The sequence below is a fragment of the Macrobrachium rosenbergii genome, chromosome 2 (assembly GCF_040412425.1).
Source record: "Macrobrachium rosenbergii isolate ZJJX-2024 chromosome 2, ASM4041242v1, whole genome shotgun sequence".
Classification (NCBI taxonomy): Eukaryota; Metazoa; Arthropoda; class Malacostraca; order Decapoda; family Palaemonidae; genus Macrobrachium; species Macrobrachium rosenbergii.
The window spans coordinates 28,804,958-28,818,877 of NC_089742.1; the positions used below are offsets into that span (position 1 = coordinate 28,804,958).

Here is a 13,920-nt window from a genome sequence, read left to right on the forward strand (position 1 = left end):
ATCACTAACCTGCCTTTAAAAAGGAGCAATCATAATTTATCAGTAAATTTTGCTTATGACTTGACAAGGAAGCAATTAATTTGAATAGAATTCTTCAGTTTTATTTTTGTTAAAAAGAATCTGCAGTATTAGGCATTCTGGAGTGCAGCCAAAGAAATTCTCCAAGAATTAGCCAGTAGTGATACTGACTTACTGATAGCCTAGTGGTTACATTGAAAAAATACTGGCAATTAACATTTCTCACTTGATGCACTTGTACTTTTAGAACATTTGTGAATTCTGAACGTAACAATAACCTCAACAAGCGCTTAGCGGTGGGAATGCATCCTTCTTGCTGACAACAAGCTTGCGGTGGGCATGAGAAATGTAACCTTTCATGCGGCCTTCATAGATCATGTTAGCCAGGATGCACTCAGTCTCATCTAAATCCACATCTTCGACACACATCCACTTAAGAGACTGCAGGAAATATGTGATTTCAATCTGGTGGGAACCCATGATTAGGAACCTGAGGAAAACAAGAATAATTTTTAAGACAAATCCAGTTTTTCATACATATTCATCAATCATATTATCCCTTCAGTCATGGTCTCAAATGTCCCTGGACACACACACACTGCCTTCCCTCTTCAAGCTATGGATACAGAATGCTAATAGTGACAAAACTTGCTTGTAGTGAAGGTCATAGTTACACAGGCAGAGAAAAACTGTTTTCTTAAAATGCCCAAGCAAAAAGCTGGGGAATTCTAGTAGAAATATGAACATTGCTACAGATGCACGAGCTGAGAGGATAGTTTGTGCCTAGTGGTGGGCTTAGGGAGCAAATGTTTGAAAACAGCTCATTTCCTGACTAGCAAGCAAAAAACCGTGTGTCTGGGACATTAGAGATGGCAAATGTGGGCATTTGACTGATGGGGTTGTGATGGCATGTTTATTTTTAACTGAAGTACAATGATGGTAACAATTATGGAAGATGCTAAAATCAAAGAGCTACTGTTTTAATACAAAGAAATAATGGAACCAAGGTACAGTATTTACAAAGTTCATGCTACTTTACTGAATTAGCATTTTCGTGAAAATACAGTCTTTGATTCACAGAAAATAACGTTAATGTTGCTTGATTTTCTAATGACTTACAATATACAAAGTTGAAGGGCTTTCATACCAAATGCATAAAAAAACAGTAAGTTGTTTAAAGCTACAGCTTAAAGAAAACAAAACCATGCACAAAAGGCACCTAAACTGATGCTTTTCCACACATCAGTTTAAATTTTACCTCATTTTTACATAAACTGAAGGATCACAACTTTGATTAAATTCACTACTATTTTAAACTTGAAATTGTTCTAATAATGGTAATTTCTGATAAGTACAACATGGCTGTATACAGCATTCATTTAACTTTACCTAGCTCCAACTTCCAGCTCTCATTTAACAACAAACGCTTCAAGCAAACACTCTGTCAGATGTGGCCTGGCTGTCTCGTTATAAACAAACTTAAAAAATAATTAAAAGCATCTAGATAAACTTACACTTTCTTGAAGAGATTTCTGAAAGCTAAGATTTTGAGTTTCTCCAAAATTAGGTAAATGCCAGCTCCAATGAAGAAGCTCTCATGTTTTGCGAGGGTCTCCGACAACAGCCTTACATTTCCTTGGCGCACTGCAGCAACCACATCACGAAATTCAGGCAAATTATATCTTTGCATCAAGGAGTCTTTAGGAAGGTAACCCTGAGATAAAGAGAACACTTTGCTATTTATCACTTAAGAGAAAACATCTGAATTTTAAAACTATTGGCACATTTATACAAGAACAATAGTGAACTCACTGTATATTTCAATGTAAAAACGAAAAATCTCAACTTTTTCTCAAATTATGAATGAAAACTTTCACATGGTGTTTACCAGCAACATTTTAACAGGGATGAGATAAATGAGGATTCGGCGTTTGTTCTTGCGACTTCCTATGTGGCACCTCTCAAAAGCAAATGACAGTGTGGCATCAGCTGCAAGAATATATCTTAACTGAAACTGGGTTACACAATTCAGTTCTAAATGGAACAATCATAGCAGTGAGTTTAACACTTGAGACTCAGACGGTTCCAGTGCAATAATAATAACCCCTTGGGGGTTTAGTGCTGTCAGTGTGTCTCCAGGTTCTTTGCAGCATCCCTTTGGCCCCTAACTGCAACCCCTTTTATTCTGTTTACTGTACCTCCATTCATACTGTCTTTCTTCCATATGACTTTCCACCCACTCTAACAAATGTTTCATAGTGCAACTGCGAAGTTTTCCTCCTATTACACCTTTCAAACCTTCTTACTGTCAATATCCCTTTCAGCAATGAATGACTTCACAGGTCCCAGTGCTTGACCTTTGGCCTAAATTCTATGTTCCTATTGTACTACTAACAATAATGATCATATCAGTTGTTTTGTTATTTTCAACAAATCATAACTATTACATACAGTTTCACGATCTTAGTCTCAGGTATCAAACTCACTGCCCTATGAACAGGAGTAGAAATTACACAGTTTCAAGACATCCTGTCCTCTACTTGATTAGGATGATGCTGATTTGATGACACAAACTTTAGGGAATTAAAATTTGTTTCTATAAAGTGAAAAAACATGAGAAACAAGAAACAATTATTCTAAATATGACTACAGTACTGAGATCATTTACAAAGGAGATGGTCAATGGCAACTGTCAAAAGTAAAACAGGATCAAATAGAAACATAAGAACTGTAACCTGCAAAACTTCAGTCCTCACCCTCAATAAGTATGACAGATTGCAACAGTGTACACAACTAATTTTCACAGCTGGAATAAAATTTATATGAAAACACCTATACAATCGTCGAAACAAGGAGGTCATTAGCAACAACTGAAGTGCTTTCCATACATTAGTCTTCACCATTCCCATTGCTCTCACCCCTGTAACTGTCAGACCTGGACATTGGGCCAAGTGCAGCATCTTTTTTGTCAACAACAGGAATGTAAGAGAGTGCAGTATTAAATTGCCAGTGATATCTGCAAACCCTGGCAAAATTAAACTGAGTAACTTATTAACAAAAAATAAATCGTGAAGAATTGTATAGCACAGTCATAAAAACTGGGTAATTTAACCGTGTAACTTATTAACAAAAAATCAATCATGAAGAATTGTACATAGCACATAACAAAAAATCAATCATGAAGAATTGTACATAGCACAATCATAAAAACTGGGTAAAGTTTAAATAACATCTCACCTGATTTGAAGTCAGAATCAAACATATACTTTCTTCCTGTGTAATACTTATATGTGATGAGCTGAGACAATGAGTACCTGTCCTTAAATGTCTGTGCTTCTATGGCTCTTATCATGGGCTTGCACAAATTCAGTTTGTTGATCTTGAAGTAAATCTTAAAAAACTGATTTACAAGGTATAACAAGCCCCACCTTTTTGTACAATCTTCACCAGCACGTCTGCAAGTTGAAAAGAATGAATCTGCTCAGTTACTTTACTAAATTTATATCTGTACATCTCTGAAACTTAAAAACCTGTAATACTGTAAGTGATTGTAGGAACTTTAAAAACGACACTTTTGTTTTTATTTTCCTCAACTAAATATATAGATTTGTCAACTTTCGTAGCACAAAATTAGGTACAATACTGTAAAGAGACAGTTAATAATGAGGCCATTAAAACAAAGTCCCAGAAAGCCATTTAAATTGAAATGAATACATTACATAAACCAGTGTAACTTACGTGTCTGCTGCACACACCCTGAAGCAACTCATAAGAGCCTCAGCAGCTTTTTCTAGAGTTTCACCAGCTTTACTGACACCTGATCGAGTTAGCTTATAATCTGCTGCAAGCGCATAAAGTCTGCAAAAAAAGATGTAAAACACGAATCTACAGAAGATGTTATGAACCAAAAGCTCTGTGCTGTACAGAAAATGAAACAAAAAAACAAGTTATACAACTTAATTCAGTATTTGTTGTGTGGAGTAATTACGTGAGGAACACATCACCAATACATTATAAACAACAGACATGTACTGTACATAAACCTACATTAGTTGCTCACCTCAAGTCTAAGCAGGCAGTGTACATGACTGGAAGCATCCAGTTCTCCTCTTTGAACTCAGACATAAAACGCGACACTGCCTGTACTACGAGCATCTGTGTTTTCCACGCCTCAATGCAATCTCCATTTCCCGCTGCCCAAACAGCTCTGAAAATATAAACATTACAAATTCAAGCAAAGGGCACTATGATTATCGCTGATATTTGAGTACTTTTTACTCAAATAACATGACACTTATTTTTACGTCATAATAGAAAAACATAAAAGTCTTTAAAACCACAGAGTACTGAAATGAAAGAAATTACTGTACATGAAAATTAAGACACAAGTATTTCAGTACTGGCTACAATACAGTACCTTAAATGGGCAGCAATAACTTCTGACAATGATGGGTCTATGCATCGCTCAACATCGCGCTCTGGTTTCTCGAGCATGAGGTGTGGACTCATAGCATGAGGGTCTCTGAAGGATATTAATTCCTATGGAAAAAATTTTTAAAATACATAACAATTAACAATTCCTGTAATCTCGTGGAAATGGAAGGGTGTGTCTTACTCGGTAACATAGTACAGTGTCACCTTATCAACAAATTGAATACTGCAATACAGTACACAAATTTTTAATTAAGTTTTTAAACCAGGTCAAACCTGATCTCTTTTGTTGCAGCTACGAGGAGTGTACTTAATTGCAAAAAGAGAAACAGTCATAGATACAAAATTCCAAATGGCAAAACAGGCAAAAAAGTTATCATAATATGCTTCATTCTTCAACTGAGAAATTTGTATCAACGTGTATTCCTTTCTAAGGGAATGTGACTGCCCCCTTTTACTCGTAATCAATTCAGGAATTTTACCTCAGTACAATTGTTAATGATTACTGTACAAGAATGTTCAGTCAGGCAAGCAAACCAATACACAACCCAGTTTCATTTTCAATTACAATTGTTTTCACAATGGCCCAAGTAATAAATGAAATCTAAACGTGAGTGAAACAGTCAAGCAAACTTTGGAGACACAGTAAGGAGTAAATTATTACTTTACATTGTGCTAATTGTACAAAAAAAAAAAAAAAAAAAAACAAGTCAATAGTTAGCATTAAGCATTCACAAATGGATCTGCAAAATGGTTAAAATGTGAAGAGTGAGAGGGATATTAATTAAATGTCATTTCTACCCTAGGTTAGGCTGTAATTTACTCATCATTCAATTAAAGAGATTTATCATCAAATTGCATAACTTCTAAAACGGAAACCTAGTAAAATTCAATCAAAATGATGTGGCAGGTAAGTAAAGAACTTTGATGAGTTGAGAGTGACCGGAAATAATGAATGAATAAAAAATAGACTGCAAACATAAAAAAGGTAAATTTAATATAGGGTAACAGAACACCTACCCCAAGGGCTTCTCCATCTTGATTGTAGAAGGCTCCCATGACCTGAAATATAGAAATTACATAATAAAATTAATTACTTCAATACTTAATACTTAGTAGCTATCTTAACACTTAATAAGTCTCATTGGAAATTAAAAGTAATGCCTAACACAAATATATAGGCTAACAGGCCTACTTCAGCACGTAATGAAGTAATAATAGGTTAGGAGGGGCCTATGAATCATATCGATCAGACAAATTCTGATTGGTTCGATGTATTTAATCCATGGGCCCTAGGGAATGACCTGGGTCAGCCTGGGATATGACTGGACGGAATTATATTTCCCGCGATCAGGTCGGGGCAACGTACGGCAGCAGTCTCAGGAACTATGAGGTGAGAGGAGCGCCACACTTTGGCCATCTTCAGAACTACGGGAGAGCGATGCTGCGCTGAAAAAATTGTCGTTCGGGGAAAATCAAGCAAAGCGGTCGGGTAAGTTAATCTCTGGGTAGATTTCGGCACGCTGAACAACTTTCATTCTATGCAACTTTTCATTTGGAGTCATAGTTAAGGAGCTATATGCACGTTCCTTGGTTAGGCATACTACCCCTTGCCTACCCAACCTCGCTTAGGATGATGTGCCCTGACCTGGCCGGGGGGAGGGGGGGACACCCCCCCAAAAAGGCCATAACCTCTCCCGGTAGGCAACTGACGGGAATCGGGCCGTGGAGTGGGTTTTAATGCTCTCTTAATGAAATTGCAAATGATAAAACATGATTACACAATAGGCCTATACTTTAGCATGAAATGGACCGCATAGGCCTAATGAGGTAATAATAAGAGGAAAAAACATCTGCTCATGTGTGAACACACCTGCAAGGTAATACTTTAAGAAGAATAGGCCTATTAGACATAAAAACTCAGGAAGCAGAGGCTATTGCAATGAATAGGCTTAGCTAGGCTATAGGCACAGGTTATGACTAGGCCTAAATCTTTTCAAAATCGATATTATAGCCTAAGATCCTATTTTCATATTGAAAAATTTGTAATGAACCCTTCTTAAATTACGCTAATGGGTTAATATCGTTTGAGGAGCGAGATAGGCCTAACAGTCGATCAGGCTATAGGCATAGGTAATGACTAGGCCTAAATCTTTTCAAAATCGATATCGTAACCAAATAGCCTATTTTAATGTAGAAAAACTTGTAGTAAATCCTTCCCACATTACGCTAATTGGTTAATATCGTTTAAGGAGCGAGATAGGCCTAACAGTCTAGCCTACGCCTACTAAGCTACACGGTACTCTAAGCCTACCCTTAGCTTACCATGTTTTCACGGCATTTAAACTAATAAATGCCTACTCACAAATATCAATTCCCTCCATTTCGTTGGCTTCAGACTGAGCTTCAGACTAGCCTGGGCGACTTTGAGGAACCTCGTAAGCCGCAACAAAGACAGAGTAGGCCTACTACACCTACGATAAGCCACTAGGTCTACTTACCCTAAACTCCCTATATTTAGACTTACCCTTTGTAGGTAATCATTCAGTGACATAAACACCATTTTCGCCGGATTTGGAAAAGGCTGAAGGCCTTTGCAGCTTTAAATAGGACGGGGGTTTTGATTGAAGCGGCTCCACGACGTTGGTCAAGAGTAAACAGACTGAGAGGAACCACTGATATATATTATTGTTTATGGCGCTTTTTATTATTAGAAGAACCACCTCGGTTCCGCCATCTTACCCCTCTCTCAGTTTCTAGATTTAAAAGACTGGATTTCATCCTCCAGGTAACTAGTCTTCAATAGAATTTATTTTTTGTGTAATAAGTGTGATAGAATGAATCGATTAAAAAGACAGAGTACATCCTTTTTCATACTGCATACATGAAACACGACGTTGGTCGACAGTAAACAGACGGAGAGGAACCACTGATATATATTACTGATGTATGTTATTGTTTATGGCGCTTTTTATTATTAGAAGAGCATATTTAAATCCGCCTCTTATCCCTCTCCAAGTTTCTCGACGTTAAAGACTGGATTTCATCCTCCAGGTAACTAGTCTTCTATAGAATTTATTTTTAATGTAATAAGTGTGATAGAATAAATCAATTAAAAAGACATAGTACATCCTTTTTAATACTGCATACACAAAACACATCGTCAGTCGACAGTAAGGACAGTAGTGAGAAACCAGTTATTTATATTCGTTCTAGATTCAGCAGTCTTGTGCTGGCACGGGCTCTTGCTCTTCAGCAGCCCGTAAAAATGAGTGTTTAAAGGCTTTTTATTATTATGAGAGCCTCCTTGAGCCTGCATCTAACCCCCCTCGAATTGTCTCAACGTTAAGACCTTATTTCATCCCGCAGGTAACTAATATTCTGTGGGATTTTTTTTTTTGTCTATAAGTGTGAAAGAATAAGCCAACTATAAAGACAGAGGACCTTTTTTTAATATTATATGAATTACGTGCAGATATGCACGGGTGTGCAACAAGGAAATGCAGTTGTCCAGGCATAATTAGATATGTCAAGTAATATGCATGAGAAATAGACTGCGGATGGTTTTATTCTTTTATAAAGTATAGAGAATATGTTCCAATAGTTGCAAGATGGTTATGCTATAGTCACTGACATCAATTATGAATTTAGTGTCGCTACAAAAGACAAGTTGGATGTTAAATAGGATGACATCCTTACTTTCACTTGCAGACTACGAATGAAATATGAATAGCGAAAAGTTATGATAGCCTATTTCATGGATAATCCGAGCAAAGCGAAGAAATGGAATATATATATTTTTTTAATCGTGTCTGCATATAAAATACGGCGTATTTCATAACAAACGAAATCTGGTTTTAGCTTGAAAGACATCATCAGCCTACTGATATCAAGTTGGGGACAGTTGCACGATCTTGGTCGCATTACATTATTTATGAAGCAGGCAAGATTCCTGTTCAAACCAGCTTTGATGCACTGACCGTTAGATTAAAAATAAGAATGGCACGTGCCATTGCTAAAAATTAAATTTGTTGATGACTCACGCCTTTTGGATGGCATTAAATCTCTAGTTCCTAGGATCAACGAAATATCACAATAAAATAATCCAAGACAAAGCTGTAACAAAGGTGTGGGTAGTTCAATTAGTTCTTCCTCATTTGCATAGCTATCAAGACTCCTACAGGGTGGCCAGATAATAACCTTTTCACTGATAGCATATGGTTTAATTTCTCAAATCGTTTTACATAGGGTGACTTCACAGATATCATTAGGAATGACACTAATAACAAATAACCGACTGTGATGATATTGCAAGAGTGCTCAAGTTTTTCCACCCAGTAATTTTCGTTTTGCACAACTCACAGTTACCTTATCAGAATTCCCCCTACCCATAGTTTCCCTACCAAAAATGTGCAATCACTAACAGTTTTATGGAAATATTTGGTCCATGCGCTGGTCGTTTTATGTGGGTAGCATTTAATAAGTTTATGAATAACTTGTGCTTTCATGTTAGACATTTTAAAATAGATATGACGTACTTCTTGGTTTTTCCTTTTTTTTTTCTTTGCTTCTTTTCAATATGTTAATCCCCATGTGGCCATGTTTCTACAAATGTTGAAGCTCTTGGTAACATTTACTTAGAAGCTATTTTAAATATTAAAGTGTACTGTTATATTTATTTTAATTGATAATCAATTCTTGACGTGGGCCAGTTGAATACCCCAGATCTAAGTAAACTTTATTTTGGCAACAAAGAAATTTGAAACGTAGCTTAAAGTTAAGTTTTTCTTGGAAAAATTGACCTCCTCCTCCTCTACGTCAGGTGACTCATGAATCGAAGACGAATTGTTCGATATATTGCGTTCATTAGCTTTTATTGAGATAGATATATTATTTTTCCTTAAAATACATATGAATTTGATGGAATAAATATAAATTTCTGCACTTTATTTTAATGAAATTAATTTTCTTTCGTACCGAACTTTACCTAATGTAAAAAAAAAAAAAGGTGTGATGCTTCCTACTTAATTTGCGAGTAATTAGCAAAATAAACATACATTAATTGATTTAATTTTTAACATTCTCGAACAGACACAATTTCACCATGTCATTAAAACCTCAGAAAACCCATTAAAAAGGATGATTCATGGAGTATCATGTGAAAATGTCCTTTTTTTCTTTTACTATTTGTGTACTTAGTGGGAGGCGGAGATCGGAGACGTTCTCTCCGAATATTGTTGTTGTTGTTGTTGTTGCTGTCAACTGCGTCACTTCCTCGTGAAATATGACTCTTATTTGAGGAAGGAAGGCCGAAATTTGGGGGAGAGTTGCGATATTTACGATGGTAAGTATAATATTAAGGCCATTTCTTCATGCACTTCTCTTTAGAATGGGGTTTATGATGGTATTTAGGCCAGTCTTTAGGGTTAAATGGACGAAGACCCTGGAACGACTGCGACCCCCAGTCCATACAAATTAGGCGATGCTGTGACTTTACCCGGCCTGTCTCGGGTCTAATTAGGCCCTGCTAGGTAGGTTTAAGAATCTCTGTGGGTTTTGTGTCGAGAAATTAGACCCTCCTTTGTTTTGGGTGCGCTTGGCTCGTTAGGCCTAAGCTATGCCTAAAAAAGGGTAGGCGTGTGATGGGGCAGTTCTGACCTTCGGGAGAGCCCTGCCCCTTTTTATAATTGGTAACTTCATCATCATCAGTTTTGTTTATTTGTGTGGTCATAGGCTTATAAACTAGGATAATTTATGAATTATGTTAATTTCTAGCCAAATGGCTTAGGCCCTTATGAACTAGCCTATTTAATTCTGTTGAAGAAGCTTAGGTGCAAAATGGGCACAGTTTTAAGTGCCAGCCATTTGGAGTTGACTGTTAAAGCATAAACAAAAGTCGGTAAATACCAGAAACATAAATAAAAAGGCAGTAAATAGCCTATTCCAGTCTGTAACGGGAGGGAATCAGGCTGCGGTAATAGCCTGCAGTTTTGCCGTTGTTTTTTATGCTTTGATAACCATTATTAGTGGTGCAAACCATAGTGTGTGTGGTTTGTTCCCTTTTTCCCTCAGCCTGTATCTAACAGTTAGCCTACGGTGGGTTCCAGTGGGAAATCAGGGTCTTTAGATAGGGGATACAAAAAAAAAAAAAGAGAGAGCAGTGTACCATTCAGAAAAGAATGAATATATTGTTCATGCCCTTCAACAGAAACCATTACCAAAAAAATGTATGAAGCAGGATGTAACATTTACAGTTACAGTCGATCCCCGGGATTCATGGGTGATAGGGACCACAACCCCCCCCCCCCGCGAATAGCTAAAATTTGCGAAAACTTGACACCTCTCTAAAAACACTTGTAACTGCCTATTTTAATAGTTCAAACACCAAAAACCCTCTCTAAAAATGCTTATAACTGCCTGTTTTAATAGTTTTATCATAAAACAAGTATTTAGTCATGAAAATAATATGCAAATACAGTAATTAGTGAATATTTCTCTATGAAAAATTCCACGAATAGGCGAATTTTCCCCAACTAATGTGGATATACTTTCCACAGAAAAATCTGCAAATCTGTGAAGTCGCGAATTTGGAACCGCAAATATGCGGGGGCCGGCAGGGGTGTGGTTTACTGTATAGGGATGTTACTCTATGTTGACCTAACTTTCTGTAAGCTGACCTTACCTAACGTAGAACGCTGGGTTTGTATTTGGCCAGTTTAGCTTGGGCATCTTGGTTCCCCAATCTAACCTGATCTAAGGGTGTCCTGACCCGTAAATCATGAGAGTAAAATACAGGGATGCATCCTGACCAGACTTAAATATGGTCGCTAGGCCGCTAACTGTATAGAAGCTAAATCTTGTTAAACTAACGTGATCTAGAAGGAAATACAGACTATTGCACTACCATTTACAGAGTTGTGTACACACCCACAATCTATGAAAATTTACGAGTCTTCATTTATTAAGATTAGCTGCATTAGTGTACGTATCTTTACAATATTTCTTACGTAAAGTCTTGGAGGTTGAAGGCTGTTGTTCATCTATATGTTGAATAAAGTTACCATATAATTTTTCATTTGAAAATGATATACATGAAATGTCCCCTTCTTAGGAAATTTGACAGAATGGTTACAAGGCCACTGATTTACCCAAACCTAAAGTATAATTTCTGTTGATTTGACCTATTTAGATGCCAGTTGTAATAGTTCAACAGTTGTTCATATTTATGTAATTCTTTGTGTGCATGTACAAGGTATTTAAATATAAATAACCTAGGTTAAGCAGAAAGTTTAAAATGAGATCAGCCTAAAATATTCTTTTAAGAATTTGTACTGGGAAAGTCTCATTTTGTATAGAAAAGCAGTTTTATTCACAGTATCCACTGGGGCCTGAAATAATGAAATAATTTTTGTGGATCAAAAGGTTGGTTCATAGTCACCATTTGTTACTCATGACTTAAATTTTTGTACATTGTCATATTGATACTGTGTTTTGCTTTCTGAAAACTGTGTACAGTAAACCCCCAGATTCGCGTTCTCATGGTTCATGGACTCCACGCGTTCGCCGGTTTCTCTGTGGAACATATCTAGCCATCATTTATGGAAAATTCGCCCCATTCAGCGTATTTTTCACTAAGAAATATTCACTAATTACTGTATTTTCATATATTTTTCATGAATAAATGCACTTTTTGTGATAAAACTATTAAACCACTCAGGTATAAGCATGTTTACAGGGTTTTTATTGGTTTAAGCTATCAAAATGGGCAGTTCTAAGTGTTTTTAGATGGGTTTTAAGCATTTGCGGATTTGACCTATTCGCGGGGGGGTGTGGGACGCATCCCCGCGAATATGGGGGGTTCACTGTACACTCTAGTTTTGGGAAAATCTAGGCAGATATAAAATTGCAAGCATCATAGTAGTATTTTCTCTTCTGGCAGTAGTTTATCATCCATTTTTATTATGGGGCCCTTTTTATGCAGCCTGTTAATTGTATTTTACTTTTATTCCAGGACTGGTTGGAAATTTAACTCACTGATCTCAATTTTTGGTGAGTGATTAACAAGCTTTTATGCATTTGAGTCAACCTTCAGATTTTTTAATGACAAGACTTATTTAGGTATTTGTATTTTTTTATTAAATTATATATGATTTATACACATTAAATTGAATAAGATCATCAGGTGTTTTATGGTGCTGAAATGCCAGTATAATTAGAATTCAGCATTCTTTAATGCATTGTAAATCTTGTTTTGTGTAATTTTCAGCATTATCTAAGAAAGCTTTCCATTTTCCTTTTTCCCAAGAAGATATAGATGCATTGCTTACCACAAATATACTCTTTTTCATTTTGTTTATGGAAAACTAAGGGAATTATTAAATATTTTCTGGCTAGGGCCTCTTATGATTATTGGACATAGAGTTTTTGTAAATTCTTATTTGCCATATTTAGCCTTTCAAAAATTATATCTTTCTCGTAGTCTCTCTTAAACTGGAATTAATTAAGTGATCCATTGCATTGAAAATAGTGGCCATACCATTAGTTTGGCTATTTATGACTGATGAAGCACAGATAAATTTTTAGGAGCTTTTCTGTGCCTGAGTAGAAAGCACATATGAATTATTAAAGTGACTAGGCTGTTCATATATTTAAAGTTAGGTAAAACAAAATCTAATACAGTACTTTTATATTTACCATAGTTTTTGATCAGTACTGCTGTTTTTCTTTTTATCAGAATTGCAAGATGATTAGATAACTGCAAAAATGTCGACAGCTCGAGTAGCAGTGAACCGGGGTATGGCGGCCTCACGAGAAACGACACCTTCAAACTCAAGGTCTGCATCTCGTCACGCCTCAGCCACCCACTCACCTGCGAATTCAAAACCGTCCTCACGCTCTGCATCAAGGGAAATGCTGAATAGTGATAATTTGGCACAGGAATCGTCACTTCTCCGTCATCCTTTGGACAACCCGGTCAGGATAACAAGGAGCTTGACATTGAATGACAACCAGAATCCAAACCTTCTTTCCCCAGTTAGAGCTGAGAGGTAAGTATAAACTCTAGTGTTTAGGATTATACAAGTGATTTTCAACTGTGTAATGTCAAAGGCTATAACATTTTTATATTTGCCATCAGATGCAAAAGTTAGAGGCACTTGCATAGGGGTCATGTTCTAATATAAATAGCAGAAGTTCAAGCTACACAGAATTGTTACATGGTTCAACTTTGTAATAGTCTGACTGCTCCAGTGAAAATAATTTCGTGGGATTATCTCTATAAACCTTACTTTCCTTTTCCCCATTTGATTCAGGGTTATCATATTCTTCTACAGGATCATTCCATTATTTCTCTAGATTCTCAGACTCAAGGGATTTCGTCCTTTGTTTGATCTGAACGCATCACGTACTTATTTTTTCTTTTTTAGATGTATCGTGTTGTTGCTCATTGTTGGAGTGTTTCTTGTATGGATT

At 36.5% G+C, this 13,920-nt stretch overlaps 2 protein-coding genes across 4 annotated transcripts in view; one reads left to right on the forward strand and one right to left on the reverse strand.

Annotated features, from left to right (window-relative positions):
* Window positions 1-85: 85 nt before the first annotated feature.
* On the reverse strand, window positions 86-7,194 carry PCID2 (PCI domain-containing protein 2). Its single transcript, XM_067113592.1, has 9 exons — window positions 6,977-7,194; window positions 5,470-5,511; window positions 4,436-4,557; window positions 4,079-4,225; window positions 3,757-3,876; window positions 3,256-3,473; window positions 1,907-2,007; window positions 1,533-1,732; window positions 86-508 (listed from the first exon to the last, which is right to left on the reverse strand). The coding sequence occupies exons 1-9, from the start codon at window positions 7,010-7,012 to the stop codon at window positions 298-300; spliced, it is 1,197 nt and encodes a 398-aa protein (XP_066969693.1). The 5' UTR covers window positions 7,013-7,194; the 3' UTR covers window positions 86-297.
* A 2,446-nt stretch (window positions 7,195-9,640) lies between these two features.
* The window catches only part of LOC136844421 (uncharacterized), a 28,604-nt gene continuing 24,324 nt past the window's right edge, over window positions 9,641-13,920 (forward strand). The window contains exons 1-3 of one of the 3 annotated variants that reach the window (XM_067113609.1): window positions 9,641-9,793; window positions 12,461-12,498; window positions 13,184-13,496. In XM_067113609.1, the coding sequence (XP_066969710.1) occupies window positions 13,213-13,496 (284 nt within the window). In that variant the 5' untranslated portion in view covers window positions 9,641-9,793; window positions 12,461-12,498; window positions 13,184-13,212. Of the gene's footprint in view, window positions 9,794-9,889; window positions 9,981-10,119; window positions 10,140-12,460; window positions 12,499-13,183; window positions 13,497-13,920 lie in introns of those variants that run through there. The other 2 variants (XM_067113618.1, XM_067113628.1) reach the window with 2 other exon arrangements.

Bases quoted from the DNA above. Each gene is read 5' to 3' on its own strand.
- PCID2 (XM_067113592.1), bottom strand. From the start codon at position 7,012: ATGGTGTTTATGTCACTGAATGATTACCTACAAAGG. The intron at 3,877-4,078 runs GTGAGCAACTAA...CTTTTTTTGCAG, and splicing joins ACTGCCTGCTTAGACTTGAG to ACTTTATGCGCTTGCAGCAG. The intron at 509-1,532 runs GTAAGTTTATCT...TGTTTTCCTCAG, and splicing joins AGAAATCTCTTCAAGAAAGT to GTTCCTAATCATGGGTTCCC.